General features: G+C 35.0%; 3 protein-coding genes across 7 annotated transcripts in view; 1 reads left to right on the forward strand and 2 right to left on the reverse strand.

Moving 5' to 3' along the window:
• The window catches only part of LOC143458637 (nipped-B-like protein A), a 28,681-nt gene extending 17,241 nt beyond the window's left edge, over positions 1-11,440 (forward strand). For 3 of the 5 annotated variants that reach the window (XM_076955463.1, XM_076955466.1, XM_076955464.1), the window contains 24 exons: positions 71-151; positions 885-992; positions 1,133-1,392; positions 1,809-2,016; positions 2,112-2,258; positions 2,382-2,516; positions 2,668-2,820; positions 2,957-3,065; positions 3,180-3,234; positions 3,410-3,542; positions 3,730-3,964; positions 4,350-4,504; positions 4,627-4,836; positions 5,467-5,553; positions 5,744-5,878; positions 5,973-6,140; positions 6,519-6,683; positions 6,755-6,850; positions 7,906-8,052; positions 8,176-8,447; positions 8,589-8,769; positions 9,108-9,213; positions 9,282-9,358; positions 10,553-11,440. In XM_076955463.1, the coding sequence (XP_076811578.1) occupies positions 71-151; positions 885-992; positions 1,133-1,392; positions 1,809-2,016; positions 2,112-2,258; positions 2,382-2,516; positions 2,668-2,820; positions 2,957-3,065; positions 3,180-3,234; positions 3,410-3,542; positions 3,730-3,964; positions 4,350-4,504; positions 4,627-4,836; positions 5,467-5,553; positions 5,744-5,878; positions 5,973-6,140; positions 6,519-6,683; positions 6,755-6,850; positions 7,906-8,052; positions 8,176-8,447; positions 8,589-8,769; positions 9,108-9,213; positions 9,282-9,358; positions 10,553-10,684 (3,555 nt within the window). In that variant the 3' untranslated portion in view covers positions 10,685-11,440. The remainder of the gene's footprint in view (positions 1-70; positions 152-884; positions 993-1,132; positions 1,393-1,808; positions 2,017-2,111; positions 2,259-2,381; positions 2,517-2,667; positions 2,821-2,956; positions 3,066-3,179; positions 3,235-3,409; positions 3,543-3,729; positions 3,965-4,349; positions 4,505-4,626; positions 4,837-5,466; positions 5,554-5,743; positions 5,879-5,972; positions 6,141-6,518; positions 6,684-6,754; positions 6,851-7,905; positions 8,053-8,175; positions 8,448-8,588; positions 8,770-9,107; positions 9,214-9,281; positions 9,359-10,552) is intronic. The other 2 variants (XM_076955467.1, XM_076955468.1) reach the window with 1 other exon arrangement.
• A 1,679-nt stretch (positions 11,441-13,119) lies between these two features.
• LOC143460188 (uncharacterized) lies at positions 13,120-17,857 on the reverse strand. The gene is made up of 10 exons (XM_076957607.1): positions 16,749-17,857; positions 16,435-16,597; positions 15,648-15,707; positions 15,319-15,498; positions 15,030-15,167; positions 14,486-14,668; positions 14,151-14,390; positions 13,915-14,051; positions 13,708-13,847; positions 13,120-13,610 (listed from the first exon to the last, which is right to left on the reverse strand). Exons 1-10 carry the CDS (start codon positions 16,923-16,925, stop codon positions 13,295-13,297), a joined length of 1,734 nt encoding a protein of 577 aa, XP_076813722.1. The 5' UTR covers positions 16,926-17,857; the 3' UTR covers positions 13,120-13,294.
• LOC143460189 (uncharacterized) lies at positions 16,960-19,039 on the reverse strand. Its single transcript, XM_076957608.1, has one exon. It carries the CDS (start codon positions 18,997-18,999, stop codon positions 17,881-17,883), a length of 1,119 nt encoding a protein of 372 aa, XP_076813723.1. The 5' UTR covers positions 19,000-19,039; the 3' UTR covers positions 16,960-17,880.

A 19,039-nucleotide genomic window follows, 5' to 3' on the forward strand; every position in this document is an offset into this window, starting at 1 on the left:
CACAGCACTAGTTTTTTTGCATACATCTTGTGTTGGTTATTTGTACAAAATAAGATTTTTTATGACTCAGAATGTTGACTATGTGGTTTCAAAACCTGCTAGAAAAAGGACAAAAGCATTAGCAAAGAAAAAGAAGTCAAACAAGCAAAAAGTAATTACTTGTAGAGAAAGTTTTTAGCAACAAATAGAAGGTGTTTTGATGAATTTTAGGGCTTTTGTTGTCAGAATATTCAGTGTTCAGCTGTAGTTACTGCATAGAAAGATGTTTGGTACGGATAGTATGGTCTTATAGTATTTATACTGGTCAGTGATTCCCAAACTGTGTGCCGCGACACACTAGTGTGTCAACACAGAGTCTCAGGTGTGCCGCGAATATTTTTGGAATTTTGGAAAAGAACTGTATAAATATTTAAAATAAGGCATGCAGACAAACATATGCGACTTAAAAGCATTCTAACTGCTTCAATAGCTGATAACAAAGCACATGTCCATCCAATAAGCACATCCATCGCATTAACACATGAAAATAAAGTTTTTAAAGCAACTTTTTCTTCTCTTTTCTCTTGTTAGTGTGTCGCGAGCGTTTTATACTTTTTCTAGTGTGTCACAAGCTGAAAAAGTTTGGGAACCACTGATTTATACCATAAGAAATGTTTTATGTGAAGAACCTGTTGTGCCATTTTCAAATGCATTATTTCAATAGCCTTTAGACAGTAGTAAAAATTGGAACTGAAGTACAGAGTTTAACTATAATGCATTAATGAAGGAAAAGTTTTTCCAAGTGCCTCTGCGGATGGAAATTAACAGAATAATGCTATGTACATCGTTCATCTTGCATTATTTTCAATCGACTGCGATAACCTAAGGATATTTGTTTATTACAGAAACAAAAGCAGCTTCCTGAGTCAGAAGAAGAAATCTTGACTCTTCGGTTGCAGTATCTTCTTCTTGGCTACCTGAGACGAAATGCAGATGCTGACCAATCCCTACTGGTAATCCAAGTTCATTTTTCACCTTCCTGTTGCAGTATCCCTCAAGATACACCATTTTGAATGCTGCAGCACAAATAAATTGATAGTTCATATTACCATAATGTGTATGAGACACTTCCATCATTCATTGACTTTTTCAGTTTGCCTATAACTTTTACATTGGACAATGGCTACGAGATGTTGCCCTGGAATTCCAACAATTCCAACAACTTCAAGACCAAGGAAAAGTGGATGATTCAATTGAAGCTCAAAGTTCACGGCTTCAGGCATGTCAGAGGAAAAAAGATGCACTTATGGAATTAACTTCTTCTGCTTCAGTTGCAGCTTCTGTAGTTTCTGGCCAAACAAGTGATCAGGGAGGAGTGAAGAAACCAGTTAATCTGAGCGAACTGCAGAAAAAGTTAGTTTCCGCTATTCTAATTGTTAAATTGCATTGATGTGCTTGCACTCACCACTCATCTTTATTTATTATTACAGTAAAAAATATCTACTATGGTATACTAAGTAATAAGTATAGTATACACTATACAGTACATTTTAACATTACGTTCATCCATTTTAGAATACAGTATATCTTCACCATTCTCAAACTTAAGATGTCTTGGAGTCTCTCTCCATGGTATTTTGGGCTCAATGAAATAATTTAATCATTTTTTTATTATGGCATCATTTTGAGGTTTGACCCAAAATACCCCTTATGGAAACTCCAAACTATTTTAAATTCACAAATGGTGGAAAAATAGAGCATGCTAGATTGCTGGTTTACAGTACACACTTGGTAGAGATAAATTTTAGCCCAAGGCTCTAATTTTGCAGTGCTGATAAACTGGCTGCTGGTTTGACTGTGGAAGATGCTGCTCTTGTCTCACGTCACTTGGCATCAACCAGGCCTTTTTCAAAGGCATTTGATTCCTACCTTTCATACATTCTTCGAGTTCGTGAAGAATCAGCTGTTGCACTTAGGACTAGAGCAATAAAGTGCTTGGCTGAAGTGGTTGCGGTTGATCCATCTATAATGGAAAGAGTTAGTCACTACTGGAATATGTTTACCTTCCATAACATTTTACGTACTTAGAATCAGGTTTCTGTATTTGACAAATATGCATATCTCAATTGTAGGATGATATAGCGCAAAGTGTGCAGTCAAGCTTGGTGGATGGATCAACAAGTGTACGCGAGGCCGCTATTGATCTCATTGGACGTTTTGTAATCTTGAAACCAGATCTAGTAAAGCATTACTATGTTATGCTTACAGCAAGAATACTGGTGGGTTATTCTTCTTGGTTATTGGTTTCATGGATCAAATATACATGTACATCTCTGATCCCTAACATATGTGATGTGGAAAATCTGAGATGCACCTTTATGCGATATCCTGCTTGCTTTTAGGATACTGGAGTTAGCGTCAGGAAGAGGGTTATAAGAATATTGCGAGATTTATGTCATGAATATCCTGATTTACCTCAATTGACTGATGCATGTGTTAAGATGATTCGAAGGGTCAATGATGAAGATGGCATAAAGGTAATTGTACTTCAGTTTTGTTCATTGATACTGCATAGATTGTCATAGTATAGTGTTTAGAGTTTTCTAGCCCTGTTTTCGCAGCTGGTATCCTTTGTCTTGCTATTTATTCTGATTGTAATTTTCGATCAGTTCTCATGTCTTGTTTCAGAAATTGGTTCATGACGTATTCATGAAAATGTGGTTTACGCCAGTTGACCCACAGGATGCTGCTTCTTTGAAGAAGAAAGCTCTTCTAATTACAGACATTGTTGCAGCAAACAAGGAACGTGGATACGAATGGATCGAACAGTTATTTAAAAATGTAAACCATGTTGACTTGTAATTAGTTACATAGCCTTTATATTTATCGAAAGTTGGTAACAAGTTAGTAACAAAGAAAAGTAAATGTAGGTCCTGCCTTACGTTTGATGTAACTTTTATAATATGAATTTTCGCAGTTGATAGATACACCAATTCCTAATCCACACGTTGAGCTTTCATGTCAACAAATCGTTGATTGCCTTGTGCAACATGTCATAATATTTGAAAATCCCAACAGTAAGCAGGGTAAGTAGGCATATCAGCCTGAATAAAACAGGTGCTTTTCATTCAAGTATAGTTCAAGTACTGTAAAAATAATTATGCTTGACTAGCTAATAACTACCGGAGTATAATTTCTAGGAGAATATAACCAGCATACAATAAGTCAAGATAGCAGTGTATCTGCTAATACAAGGTAGGTGTCTTTGATTTTGTATGTATGTGCTGTGCACATAACTTGAATGTACCATTTGGTTTTTTTAAAGAAATTATGATGAAGTGTTTTTTAACAGTACGCTTTTTTTAGTTTATATAGCTTTCAGAAATTTCGTCTTCATTTTTCAGTTTATTGATATAATACTATTTTGTAGCTCACAAAGTAAAGATCGCTCAGTAAGGTTGGTTGCAACTATTCAAACAATGGTTCAGCTTGCTCGAATTCGACCTCGTCTGCTTGTAACACATGTCATGACTCTTCAGCCATATCTTGCAACCAAGTGTGAGGTAAAGTTTTTAGAACAATTTCATTGCCAAGCCAAATGAAGTCGATCTGCATGCAAGTTAAATGCAATAGGAAAACAATTGATAGAATCAAAATTATCTTCACTAACTGAAATATAAGTAACATGGAGTAGATTTTGAAATAATGGGATTAAAAAAATTATCACTGTTCTTCATCTTATTCATGTAGATGCCGGATGATGTGCTTACCGTGCATGGTGTTTGTCGAATCCTTGAGCTTGCTATTCCTCTTATGGAGCATCCTCCTGAAGCATTTCTTGCATCCATCGAGGAAGATATGATGAGGATGATACTTACACACAGGTTTCATGTAGTATCTGCAGCAGTGGCGTGTCTAAGCGCTATTACTTGTCAAGTTACTTTTAACTACAAGCTGATATGGGATTGCTTCCAGAGAATGTGCAGTAAGTACTGTAGTTTATCTTTTACATGAAATCATCCATTAGTTCAATGTCACCATTTTTGTTTTTTGCCAGCATTTCTGAGCCTTACTTTTGTGACACAAAATTTTTAGAATAAGTAAATTGGCTATATGACTAATCGGCCAAACTTTATCCAAACCTTTTAATAATCATGGCTAGGTATGAGTTAAGTGTACTAATGAACCATTGATGCAGTTCTAGTGACCCATTTGAACCGGCATTCATTGTTTGAAAAACAATATTTAAAGTTAAGGCAGATTTAAACTAATTAACGCCAACCTTTTTCCTCGTTAAGTAATCACCTGCCGGTTTTAAGGTTGCATTTTGTTTTCGGCAGTTTGATAAATCTTCATGTTGTGATTTACAGGTGGGCTGTCCAATGCAAGAGCACTTCATCTCAAAACTCCTGAAGCAATATTTCATCCGAAACATCTTAAACAACTTCTCAGGACTTTGTTCATAATCGGACATTTTTGTAAAAACTTTGATTTTGATAACGAACACATCAAAGGGAAAACTCAGGTTAGCCACGAATTATTTGGTAGATAGTTGTCACCGAGGGTTGTACTTTTTGTTTGAAATTTTGTTTAGCAGGCCTTAGCTACTTTACAACTTTTATTTGCAATTTATGTATTTTCATGTAGATATGTGTCAAGGATAAGGTGTATGACTGCTTGCTGTATTTCGTCAATCTTGAAACAACAAGCAAAACCGAGGAGTTGCGTGGATATTCCATCGCTGCTCTTGGTCTTCTTATGGTGCAAGATCCAAACATGATGTTTCGTAATTCAACCAAGGACCTCTATCGAACATTGCTTGATCCCAGGCAACCTTCAGATCGGTTAAAGAAGCAGGTCTGTTTGCTACACTATGTCAGGGCTATTCAATTGGTATACTGCAGTCCAAATCCAGACCTTCTGAGTACTGACGTTTGAACCTCAGGCTTCATGATGAAATATATATTTCTAAATTTAACCACGTATAATAATAGGCATTATTTTGCTAAACATGTGCAAAAGTCAGAGGTACGCTTTACTTCCAAAGAGATAACTGTAGAATACGTAAGCACATGTGATGTTTTTCTCTCCTTTTTGGCAGTGCTTTTTTGTTCCATGTTTCAGCTTGCTTGCAGTGCGCATGTTGTACTGTAGAACTTCTGTGGTATTTTACCTCGTGCCCATCTCACTTTTTAAGAAAGATTTCCATTAAATGCACATTTTGAAGGTTGTGTGTTGAAAAATAAAATATGTAAAAGTCTGTATTAGCACATAATAGTAGTACCAGCACATAATATCTGGTACTTGTTGACTATACGTATATGTGTGGAATCAAACCTTGAACTTGTCTATGTCTATTTAGACCGTTACTAATAACACTTGTGTAGCTTTGCTGTATATTATGAAATTTTGACTCACTATTAAATAGTGTTCTTGTTCTCAATTTTTATTTTGAAGATTTATTTGTCATTTTTATATATTTTTCAGGTGCTACAAAATTTGCAAAATTACTTGCAAACTGAAGATGTGAAAATGCAGCAAGCTGCTGAAGCAAGTGTAAAGAAGCACAAGCAGGTCTGCTATTAGCTCCAGAAATTGCAATATTAAATGTAGGAGACATGTTTAATGTGTTTAACATTCTCTTTGTTAGCCATGGTAAAATCCATAGAATGTATCAACACAAGTCAATTGCTTTTGAGATGCCTTTGCTACAGAAAGAAAGTCCAGAAATCTTCGTAACAATTTAACAAGTTTTGTTGTTCAGGAAATGGATGGAATACCTATCAACGATCCTGTAAAATTTTCCATAGATGATCCAGCCACTGATGAAGACATTAAAGAGATATGTGACGTTTCAAGTGGTATGGCCTCATCAGTAATGCAGCTCTTCCTTAAGCAGGTATGCGTGCATTACTGGGGAAATAATATCATGACATTTGCTGTGAGACCTTGGAATTCATATAAAAAAGCTATTAACATCATAATGCATTCAGGTTTTGGAATCGTTTTTCCACCGCCATGTTATGGTAAGACATGCTGCACTACACACTGTCTACCTCACTTTGCAGCAAGGTTTGGTTCATCCTGTGCAATGCGTTCCATATCTTATTGCTGCAGCTTCGGATTTCGAAGCAATAGTTTACAAAGAAGCTGACCAACAGGTAAATTTTGGTAGTTTCTGCAGCTTCTTGTTATCCAATGAACACGATTCCTACTCCAAATACAACTGTGCACTTACTGCACTACTTTTTTGACACTATGATTATATTACTACCTGCTATCAGTTAAAATTAATACTACAATTGCATCGTACATAAGCATAAGGCATTTTTATGCACTATGTGCAATTACGCAATGCACGTATTGCATCTAGAGCTGCATAGACACTGTTAGAACATGCGCATAAGTAGTGTTGTTTTAAGAATTTGTTTTATGTTGCAAAATTGCAGTAAAATGCCACCTTTATGACAAACACTTTACCCGTTTTAATTTTTGCATTGGTAGTTGTAAAGAATGTTGTCAATATCACACTTTTTTAGCTGGTGGAACTGAACAAGCGATACCATGGTTTTGTTCACACAAAAGCTCTTCAGGGTATGAGGCTTGCTTATCAGTTACAGTCCTATACCCAACAACCTAATAAGATCGTAAGAGGTTTTCTTGAGAGCGCTACTGCTGGTGATGAGCCCTGTGGTGTAAACAAGGTAAGTTGAGCAATGAGCATTTACATGCAATATTTTAATTGGTAAGTTGACAAAAATAATTATACTTTTAGGCCAGTTGTTCTCAACTTTACTATCTTGTACGTTCTGATCGTAAACATCGAAGAACTTTGTTGCTTTCTTTGCTTAAGCTGTTTGATGATACAGTGGTAAGTTGTGTGTTATTCCCTAAAGATTTTGTTTCAGTAGATAACAAGGAAATATATCCTACTTTTTACTGCTTTTTTAAATGCAGAACAATTATCTCTTTGTGATTTTGGTTACATTAAATGCACTGAATCAAGCATGAATCCGAGTAATGACCTATTTTATTTTCACAAATACAAATCATCCGGATAGATTAAAGTCAATTTTTATATTTTGCAATATGTATACAAACATAACTTTACAAACAGTACTGTTTTCTTTTCTGATGCTTGATTGACATTCAGAATGTTACAACGACTTTTAGTCATTTCTTTTAAGCAGAAACAGCTTGGTTTCTAATATTCATTAAGTATGTAATGGTTAAAGAATATTTCCCTTGCTCATCAGATACTTGTATTAGGAACCATGAATGAAGTTAACAGATTCAAATTTAAATGGGTTTTGCATAGATATCAAAATCCGTTTCCCCTTGTTATCGCTAATCAGAATCTTAATTTGTTATTTAGCGCATACCTGGTTGTTACAGTGACTGGCCACATCATGTATCAGTTAGCACAATTTGTTTGTTGGGATATCTTGCTTCAGGCCTTAGACAATTGAAGTTTATGTAGGATATAAATATCCAATTAGTATGGATATAACTATCCAAGAAACTAACTAAGTGTCTAATCGTTTCTTGAATACAAGCTATCATGTGTGGACGTAAAAATTAGTAAGATATTTTTATAGATTACAATACCAAATACATACTATTAATATCATGTCTACGTTCACATTTGTATGTGTTTGTTATTAATTTGTAATTTAGTGAAAATTAAGATAGAATTAAGTTACTGGTAAAAGTTCCCATAATTGCGATGGTAGTTTTATTGTTGACTTTTAATATATCATCCTTTTACTCATCAATCAACACTGTTTGTCTTTTTTCAGCCATGTTTTCGATTAAGTCTCAGGCTTTGGTTCTTTATTAAGATGTGCATAAGAAATGTTACTTATTGAGGGATTTTTGATCAGCATTTCTATATTTTTGCATAAATTAACAAGCCGATTTTTGCAGAAAACTGACCTTGGCATGTTGGTGTTTGTTGCTGACAACTTGGCACATTTTCCATATCATACTCTTGATGAGCCTTTGTTTCTCATGAGCCAAATTGAAGTTTACGTATCTGTTTCTGGCTCAAATGTATTGCAGAGTTTCAAGGAGGTTAGTGTAAGAACTTGACCATGTTAAAATAAGAATGTCTTTCGTCATGATAAATAGCTAACGATTGCTGGGATTTAACGATATGACAATGATTTTATGATTTAAGATTTGTTTAAATGTTAGCAACTTCAAAAGAAAACTGAGAGAAGAGAAAGACGAGCAGCTAATTTAGAAGAGAAAGAGAAAAGGCAAAAAGAAAGAGGTTCTGATGAGGAGGACTCTTCAAGTTCTTCATCTTTATTATCTGAAGATGACAGTGATGATGAAGGTTCCATAGAATCAAGGTTACCTCTACATGATGATGGCATCACAGAGTTTGCTCATCTTTCCTTGGCTTGTTTGCTTTTACTCTGGCTCAAACAACATTTAAAGACCTTGTTTGGTTTCACTGACAAGTAAGTTTGATTTATTTGTTCCAGATAAACGGCTACTAGTACACTAGTTTTCAACACGAACTTTAATTACATTTTAAGATATCAAGGATCTTCACAAATAATTTTAGAAGTTGATTTGCAAGATTGTTTCGCTGTTTTCAGGAAAATCCATCGATATTCTCCCAGTGAAGTAAATCGAGCAAATGACAAGCAATGTCATCGTAAGAAACCAGATCTCAAGTTTGAGCCTACCCAAGCACTTCAGCATATTCAAAGGCTCCGAACACATATGTCTTGTAGACATCCGGAATATATTGCAGCTGTTGTAAGGCAGTTCAAAGAGGTATTTTGAACAAAATTAGTGAGACAACAGTAATTGGTATTACAGTAGAATCTCATTGTTCCTGAGTTCATTGATCTAAAGTTTTCATCATCTGGCTCATATTAGCAAACATCGCATTTTTTCCCATCTATTTACATCCATTGCATCCAAGTTTCATTATTTCACTTACATAACTATGCATGGATAGAAAATGGTTGTGCTAAATGAGATCAAACCTTATTTGAATTTAATTCATACAATGCATTAGTATTATGGTGCGATGCTTCTTGTTAACTTGCCTTATTTATAGTACTTAAGAATTCCTGGAAAATAATGTTCATATAAGCTTATCGTTTTAGTTCAATGAACTCATGAACAAGCTTGATCCAAACGAAGAAGACAGCGATTCAGAAAAAGAGAAGAAAACTCCATCAAAACTGTCTTCTACAGCATCTATCCCCCCAGGTTTGTTAGTAAAACACAACCTACTCTCAGTCCAATTGTACATCACTTAAATCATCATTAATTTGTAGATCCTTCCAAAGAAGACGAAGAAGAGAGTGATCGAGATACTGATGGAGAGATGCCGAAACCTGCCGCTCCGTTGGATGTAAGTTGCCAATACTGGAAGTAGTTTTATGTTTTTCATTGGAGATTTGCAGAAAGCTAGTTCATACGTCATCCACTTGACAACCCGCCTTCAATCTGAACCTTTGAAGTTATAATAAAACAAATTTTATTTTTTGCTTCGAGCAAAGGCTTTGCAATGCTTTACGCTGTTAAAGTAAATGGAAAAGTGAAAAAATCTCATCCTCCATATTGGATTAATCTGGCTGGAGGTACCTCTTAGTGGGTGACGTCATATCATTGTTATGGTTTTACTTATGCGAAATTATTTACTTCCATACTCAATTGGAAAACCTTCTATTTCATTAAAAAATTATAATCAGTTTTTTAAAGATTCTAAATCGGGTAAAAACCTATCTAAAGTAAACCACGATGTGCTTGGGCGGGTGAAATTTTTCTGTTGTGTCATTGTTCCACCAACGCTCGAATGTTGTTGGCGAGCACGCATATGCAGTATATTTTAACTTTATTCCAACTGCGTTATATAAAAACAAACTTAAGTGTTGCACTTTTGTCGCCAAAAATTACCAGTGTGTTGAATCACTAAGTTAAATTTTATAATAACCTTACGTCGTTCAGGTGAAAACTTTTCATTTCAGCTAATTTCAACATTTTCGAGGTTTTTACTTGTTAAACATACTTTCCAGTTGTTTCAGCGAATAAACTTATAATCCGGGTTTGTGAAAATAATAAAAAAATGTTGACTTTCTTTTTCGAGTTCAATATGTCCGAACTTCTTATGCTGAGTTTCTTTGTTTAGGTAGTTTTAACGCTTTGAGCAAAAAGTTTACCAGTAAAAGTTTTGGAAATTTCCTATCTATTTGCTGATAAGTTAATTAATCCGTTTAAACTGATATAATCAATGCCTTGTCCACTTTGTATTGTTGATAATCCCGATGTGTTTGTTATCAATTTTGCATTTGCTCTAATAAAAAAGATATCCATCTATTCTGAACGATTAAAAGTTTTTTTTTTGTAATATGTATCATATATATTTTTATTTCTGTTAGTTTGTTTACGCCATTACTTCTGGCCCGAAATTAGTTAGTAATTTTCTTGCAAACGAACATATGATGAGCCATTTTGCATTGGTTCTCATGCTAGCAACTACGTCACATTTCAAATCGACTTCGCCTGTTACTAAACTAAAAAGTTTTTATACTATTGTATGCAACAGGTTATTCGCCAGTCGACTGCCTTGAAGAGTAAAAAACACTCTCGCCAAAGAAGTGGGGAAATGCGGAAACGGGCAGAGGTCAGATATCTCGACAGCAGCTCTGACTCGGAGGAAGAATTTCGTGGATTCTGAACCTGATGTTGCGCAAAGCTGGTACTTTATTTATATACACCGCATGACTTGTCATTGCAACTTTTTAATTTTGCGTTTAAATGATTAAATTTCTACTGGTTTTAGAATCCGTTTTTACACCTTTTGACACTGCAGCTATTAGTGTGTTTGTTTAGAAGTATTTTTACACTTCAAATGGAAGTAAAAATTGAAATATTTTTGTTGACAAAGTTAACTGTATGAAAGAAGAAATTATTTGCTGCTAAGGGTTAGAGCAGTATACATCGCATTCCACTCTTCGCCATCTCGTTGTTGATGCAAAATGCTCATAATTTCATTGGGAATTCATGTTTCAATTGAAAAGCATTGTTCTTGGTACTCCAACAGAATTTGATTGTTATTTCGGTTGTTCTCTGATACTCACGGTGATGTCAACAGTTTTACTATTTTTGTTATTGTTCATTCTTACCAGACTTGTTTATAAGTCGTTTTTTAGAGCCACGATTGACTAGTATTAATTGATTCTTTGTTTGCAAGATTTGTTTGTTGCGTTAAGTATTTTTGCTCACGTTGTTTCCCCAAATCTCTATTGTAATAGAGACGAGGTGTTATTTTTAATAAGCAGTTGAAAGTCGTTTTTCTCACATTCATCTTGCGAAAGCTTGGCGGTTTTGCTAATAATAAGCAAGAAATTTGTATTATTTTTAAATTTAATTGTTCTTTTTTAACTTCGGTGTTACAATCGTCATAGTTAATAAAAATTTAGTAGTACACCGATTCATCTCTCTTCAATTCTAGAATCGCTAAAGTGAATTTTACCGGCATTACAGACCGTGTGTGTTGTTTAACAAATTACTTAGCTTGCAATTAATACTCCTTTTAGGATGCGATTTGCACTTAATAGGCACTAACGAGAAAAAGTATTGTTCAGCAGGAACAGGATTTTTTCACTAAATCTGGAAGATTTAAAAAATAAATCTTAACTAATATCCGCTCATTACATTATGCACGATACAAGTGGCCACGTGGACTATTGCATTTTAAGTTTTTAATGTTCTCGAGGACCTATGTCTGGCAAAACCAAAATCGCTCGTTTCACAAAAAAGCTTTTCCTGTCAGCACTGTCACCTTTTATTATGATAACATGATTTAATATTGATGGCAATTTTTATAAGTTTCCCTTTGTATTTAAGTTTTCTAAAACTTTGGGAATTGATTTTTCGATATAAACCTAAAAGAATGCAGAGGTATTTTCTCTAAGCCATCTTATGTTATGGAACGTTGGGCCCATTTTGGGGCTTTTAAGTTGTTTGTCTGAAAGCATTAGGGAATTTTTGAAAAAAATATTTTGGGGCGGCCTCAATATCATGTGATTTCTACCATACATGAATATTTCACGTTTTTTCTTTTAAAGAAAAACAAATGGGGAATCCCCAAACTTGAACAGTACCTTGAAAAGTTTTGAGAGTATTTAACAAAACTTGGTCTCTCGGTAAGAAGGGTAATAAAAATGTTGCAACGTTTATTGTTAAAAAAATTCTGACCAGATTCTGATATACATCGGATTTATCAGTCTGACTCCTTGATGAGCGTGTTCACTTCAGCCTCACAGGTGATCAAAATGCTGAAGAGGCACGGTACAGGAATGTAACCAAAATCAAATGTTTATATGAAAAAAAGTTGATGTTGGAGACAGTATTGACTAGCAACACTTGATTTAGGCTAACATGGCATATACTACAAGCTTACAAGTTTTCCGAGACCCAGATTCAGAGCAGACCAGCAGGGGTCACCGACCGTTTTGCAATTGACAGTTACTTCAAGGGTACTGAGAAACGCAAACGGTTGATAAAGTGATAACACACTTCTGAAAGTTGCACGGTTTACCTTTAATTTTATAATATCATTGATGGTATTCTACGTGAAAACGCTGATCATGTTAATGATCCAACAAGGTAGGAAACGCATAAATTTCAACATGCCTTGGTGGTTAAGGCTATTTTTAGCAATCAGTTAGTCGAATTAGCAATCAGTTAATCGAATGAAAGAAATGCACGATTCGGCCTGATCCGATTGAAAACTCGTGGACGAATAAACTAAAACTGCGCAACAAGCTTGAGTCAGCCAAAAAGTTAGGAACTGAGCAATTATGGAAAGATGCTTGCGCCTGGCAGCAGTGTAAGTAATCTTAAAGATATTCTGAATCTGCAATTTATTTTCTTAAAATATATTGCAAGGAATTTAATTCAGATAAAGAAACTAAAATTGGAAACACCTTGTTTAGGCTTGTTGTAGCTGATTGATATTCTTTTGAACAGGTTAAGAACTAGGGAAAAAAATCACTTTGCTTTCCGAAAGCTCGGTTTTTTTAGCAACATTTCAAATTCACCAAAGAATTCCGGCTTCGGTTACCAGCCTCTACGATACATTCACGATCACAGCCTTCATATTTATAATAACGCGGGGTGAAGATTTTATTGTATTCACGTTTTGCATAGACAATAATTAAATACGTATCAGCTTTGTTGACAAATTTCAGAACTTTCTGTAAAGGGGCGACTGCATACGAACATATATTTAACGAACCACTACAAGTATAGCAAAACCACAAAATCACTTTTAATAGTACTATCACATCTTTATAACTGGTTGATTGCCGGCTGATAGATTTTTATTTTGAAATTCATGCGAAGTTTTCTGCCTGAAAATGTCCAAGCATATGGCAAGAACATCTCTAGTATCGTGAGGTAATATAACGCCGTCATTAAACAGGCGTGCAGAAGCATAAAAAGACTCCGTTTGTTGGTGGTACTTTTGGTAAGCTTCTAGCGTTCGTTTGTGCCCGGAAATGTCATCCTTCGGTTGTGAAGGATGGTGGTCTTCCTCTAGCAGCATATCTCTAGGATGGTAACCGCCCACTCTTACGTTGGGATACACAAATTGAAATCTGGCAAAAACACGTTTAAATTCATGTAGAACAACGAAACCGTTTCATAAAGTAATATTTAAGTTCCTCTGAAGTAATGTACTTGTTTTTAGCTCACCTACTACCCATTGAGAGCGATCCAAGCGCATGTGATTCTACAGAACCAATGACTCCTCCAGTTGCTATTGCCACTGAGGGAACAGTTGCGCAAGCAACAGCTTGAATTAGCTGAGCGTGATGTTTAATTTCAGCGAAAGTCTGGTAAAAAAGATCATTAACATCGTTTGATTATACATAATGCAACATGACTGAAAGGTCTACTAACATTTGAAATTGCATCGTATGATTCGACTTTGTGCGGTGAAGAAATAGTATCTCGATCAAAGTGTTGAAGGAAGACAATTGGAATTCCACGTTGCGAGCACAATTGTACAAAATGGCTTCCCTTCATAGCAGCAGGACCTGTGAATTTTGCATATAACATAATCGCTCAAAGCATTTTAGAGAATGCATTCTTCAACGACCAACAATTATAATAACTGAAGTTAAAGAGATTCATACCAGTCAGTCTTCCATTGCTGACCAAAAATCCAGCCAAATGTCCTTTAACATGACCGAAACCAGTAACAAGTGTGGTACCAAATAAGTGCTTAAATTCATGAAAACGACTTCCGTCAATAATGGAAGAAAGCATAATGTGAGGATTCATCTGGCATCCTTGATCATAGCAAGGGGCAAGATCATTTAATCTGGATACATCATACAATGGATCCTCATGTGCAGTGGAGGGCTGCGTAAGACCTTACATAAATACATATACTTAATACACAATAAAAGCACATAGTAGATGAAACAGAAGTAAATAAGTAGTTATAAAAGATACATAAATTTAGTACCGCTTAGATTGAGAGTAGCAATGATATCTCGAGCTTTAGATAAAGCTTCTTCTTCAGTTTCTGCAAAATGATCTGCACATCCACTGACTTTACAGTGAAGAGTTGCACCACCAAGCTCTTCAGCAGTAACCTTTTCTCCAGTTGCAGCATACACAAGTGGTGGACCACCAAGAAATATAGTTCCTTATTATAAATGTACCAGCAATATCAGACATATGCATCAAGAAGTTTCACGCATTTCAGAGTTTTTCTTAAGTTCTGCTATACACTGATATTTATACCTCTAGAATTAACAGCAAATTCCAACTTAATTACAAAATTAGAGCAAATTATGTAGTAGCAAGTGGTTACTGAACTTTATGCATTCAATATTCTATAAAAAAAATAGTAAGCTAAAAGTTTTAACACAGTCACCAAGCATTGGGCAGGGGTCAGTTTAAACTTTTGAGTTAAGGAGCGCCAAGTTAATGAACTTACACTGCAAACCACAACATAGAATAAATGTAGGAAATTACACAAAAATTGTTTGAAAATGTCACTCTACCGGTTTTGTGTAAGATCACAGTTTCATCAGCCATTGCAGGTATATAGGCAGCGCCAGCTGTACATGATCCACATACTACAGCAGTTTGAGAAATATTTTGTGATGACATCACTGCTTCATTGTAAAATATTGCACCCCCTAAAACAAGTTAAAAAGATGAATTTTTATGTGTTGTAGACACTGTACAAGAAATAAATTTACATTTTATTTACAGAAATTTTTACATTAAATAATTCTTTTACAGGCATACAGCTGTAGACACATAAATGTGACAATGAACCACTCACACCTTCATTAAAAATTTCAGCTTGTTTGGGTAAAAATCCTCCACCGCTGTCAACCAAATATATTGATGGCAATCTGTTTTCTTTAGCTATCATTTGTGCACGCAATTGCTTTTTCAGGGTTATTGGGTATATCGAACCGCTTTTGACGGTTGCATCATTACCCTGTACCATGCACCAAATCCCTGCATCCAACATCATTTAGTTTGTAACAGAACAGAAATAATACCTTACACAATTGCAATAGAGTTAAAACATTGACATTCCAAACACCAGTACATACTTATTAGTATGCAATGTGATAAAAGATGGAGCAATATTGCAAACTAATTACCATGTACTTTTCCTATCACAGTTACCACACCAGCACAAGGAACATCTCCATATTCCATATCTGCACAACAAAAATTGATTATGATGATCCGTCATCGTCACCATATTTATGCATTTTAACAATTCAAGATATATGTACCATATATACTCGAGTATAGGTCAAGAACTTTGCAACTGATTTTCACCTTAAAAAGCAGGGGTCGACCTATACACAGGCCATCCAGAATAAAACCTCCAAGCCCAGCTGACGGCACGGTGTCTAACGCATACATGAATTTGAAACGTAAATTTATTGCGCTTACTGAAAATTTCGTATAAATAACTTCTTAACAACTCGCACGGCTGCCATTTGCACGAGACGAATATTACGGGACGCTTGCACGCACGAGACGAATATTACGTGACAATTACACGCACGAGACGAATATGATTTGCGTCATGTGTGTTCTTTGTAGACTTGTCTTAAAGAAGTGTTGCTGAAGTTTACAGTTATGCAATTGCTACGCAAGTACTGGCAAGCTAGGCTAAAAAGTTCATCATGAAGACAGCTTTGAAATGAAGATCAAAAGCGGGGGACGGTGAACCACTGAATGGTAGTGCTGGAAATAAGCTAGTCGACTCATACACGAGAGAATAAAAATATCTCCGATTTTCAGAGAAAAAGTAGGGGTCGACCTATACTCGAGTATATATGGTATTTCAAAATTTGTAAATGTATGTTCCTGAAAGTACATATGAGTATAAAATAAAAAACAATGGTTCAAGTTCCAGACGACACGTATCAATACCTAATCCAGCAATTAATGACAGCTCCATTGTTTCAGAATCTCGATCTAGAAGAAGTCGAATTCGATCTCTTACTAGCATTTTTTTGTTACGTCGAACATGGCGTTCAATGCCACGCTCCCCTCCTCCAGCCAATGCACGTTGGACAAGCTTGTCATATTTTTGCTTAAGTTTGTACAGCAATTAACAATCATAAAGTGACTGAAGTCAATTTGTACATACATTTTAAAAAGAACATCAAACAAAAAGTGATACCGGTAAATAACTTAATTTCAATCTTCATTCTGGTAACTTCTTGAGTATCTCATTTACCCACCTTAAGTTCATGACTATTCATTCGATTCAACTCCTTTATGTGGTTAAATGCTTCTGGAATAGTTCCATTTAAAACTGTTCCAATTTTAGACATGCATTGTGATGAATTCTTAGTTGCTAAAACTGTTTTGCACAAATTAAATTTCTTACACTGCAAAGTAGTGCAGTAACGAAACATTGCATTTGTTTATGAACTGTATTTATGAAGCATGTTCTGAAAAAACAATGGATAAATTCAAAACTAAGCAATACAACATTTAAATATTGATGGTTGAACCACAATTCAAAATGGTTTTCAATATAGAAAACCAAATCGCAGATTTCAAAAATGATTGAGCAAGTATACGAAACACAAACGCTGTTCAAACCATTCAATGAATTCACATGTTTATGTCAGCCACCAAGCAAAGTTTGACCTGACATATGCACTGTTGTGCCACATCACAAACATGAAAATGTTATACGGTATGAAAATTTTGAATACATAAAAATAGAAAATTACTTCATATATATATAGAAGGTAGTCACTTCAATATCCTGAAATGAACGTCTTTACATGAAATAAATGATTTTTTGGACAAAGTGTTAATTAGTGCGAATTATTAAAGCAAAAAAATGTATGCATGGGTGTATGCAAAACCCAGAGACAGGTTTCAAAGCTGCATGGTAAAAAAGCATGAAACAATAAAATAGTTAAAAGTCCAGCACTTTTACCATTATCTAATAAACAGCCAAGAATTATGATTTATAAATATTCACTGACAAACTTATAGTAACTAAAATGAGAGAAACCTTAGTATCAGAATTTTATCTTCAGAATAAAGAAAGTCTTTGCAAAGTCTTGTTTCAAATTTCCGGCGCCCACCATTTATCACACCAGTAATTCCCTAACAATTAGTACCAAAAAGCCTAGTGAGTACCAGGGAATGGCAAATCTTACAACTCATGCTTTGTGCAGCACTGAAATACTTTCAAAAGTTTCGTGCTTGCAGTTTCTAAACAATAAGCATGCACGAAGTAATAAACGAAAAGAATACAAAACAACAATGCAGTAATTTATACATTTTTTGATTCATTGTTTTAACACTGACAGATACTAATTAATAGGAATCATTCTCTAGATAGGATTTTTTTCATTGATTGGAACACTGATCTTTAGGAACAAAATCCTGTTGTTTGTCACATTTTTCATCATAGTAACTTTGTTTTATTGGTACTGCTTGAATTTTAAAATTTGGATCGAAGTCATGTAATTGAAACTCCTCAGTTTCTGGGTGGTTAGGCATTTTAAATGCAGGGCGCTCAGGTAAACATGATTCAATATCCTTCAAAACAGAAGTTGGTAAATGTAATGGGAATATCACCAGAAAATGAATGTATAAATTTCCATGTCGTCCATTTCTGTCACTGCCTGTTGGCATCCCTTCACCATACAAAATTTTTTCACAACCAGGCTTAAGCACAGTCTCTTGAGTGTTGCAAAGTAGTTTCCTTTTATCTAAATGGGTAATAACAATATTGCATCCACACAAGGCTTCATTAATTCCTATCTTCTTAATAATGTACAAATCATCACCCTGTCTTTCAAAACATTGATGAGGTTTTTGCACAATCTTAACACCCAGTTTGATAAATTGAGAAGTTGCATAACACCAAACTTCTTTTACTAATTTTTGTCCATGGTACATTCCTGGTTTAACCTCAATTTGAGCACGAAGTTCCTCTTGGAATTCTTTTCTGTCTTTACAAGTTTTACAATTCCTAATTGGGTTGAACTTCCCTGTCCCTTTACAAATTCCACAGGCTAAGTTCGGGCGGGATGAGTGAGCATAACATGGACAATTCATAAATTTGATATTTTTACAACTCATACAGGGTAAACAAACTTTATGGGAAATGTCCAGTATTTTTCCATTATACAGATCTTCCAGTGTGACTGCTACATTAATCCAGAAGTCAGACGTGTTTGTTTGCTTGAAAACAACTTGCTCATATTCTTTAACAGATCTTTTATCCTTAAGAGAAGTGTAAAAATTCAAACGACTATTTGTATCAACATTGCTTATACCAAAAATATTGTACATCTCTCGTTTCATGGGATTTATTAAGGTTTGATAAGCCTCTTGTGCCTTCTTGTACAGTTCATGATGTTTTACATACTTCCTTTGTGCGGTTTCCCAAGCTTTGGTGATTTCTTCTGAAGAGCAATTACGCTTCAACCCCAGAATTTCATAATAAGTGCTTACAGGCATAACTGTTAAAACTATTACTCCTAAAGCAAAAACAAGTAAT

This window comes from Clavelina lepadiformis, chromosome 5 (genome assembly GCF_947623445.1).
Source record: "Clavelina lepadiformis chromosome 5, kaClaLepa1.1, whole genome shotgun sequence".
Taxonomy (NCBI): Eukaryota; Metazoa; Chordata; class Ascidiacea; order Aplousobranchia; family Clavelinidae; genus Clavelina; species Clavelina lepadiformis.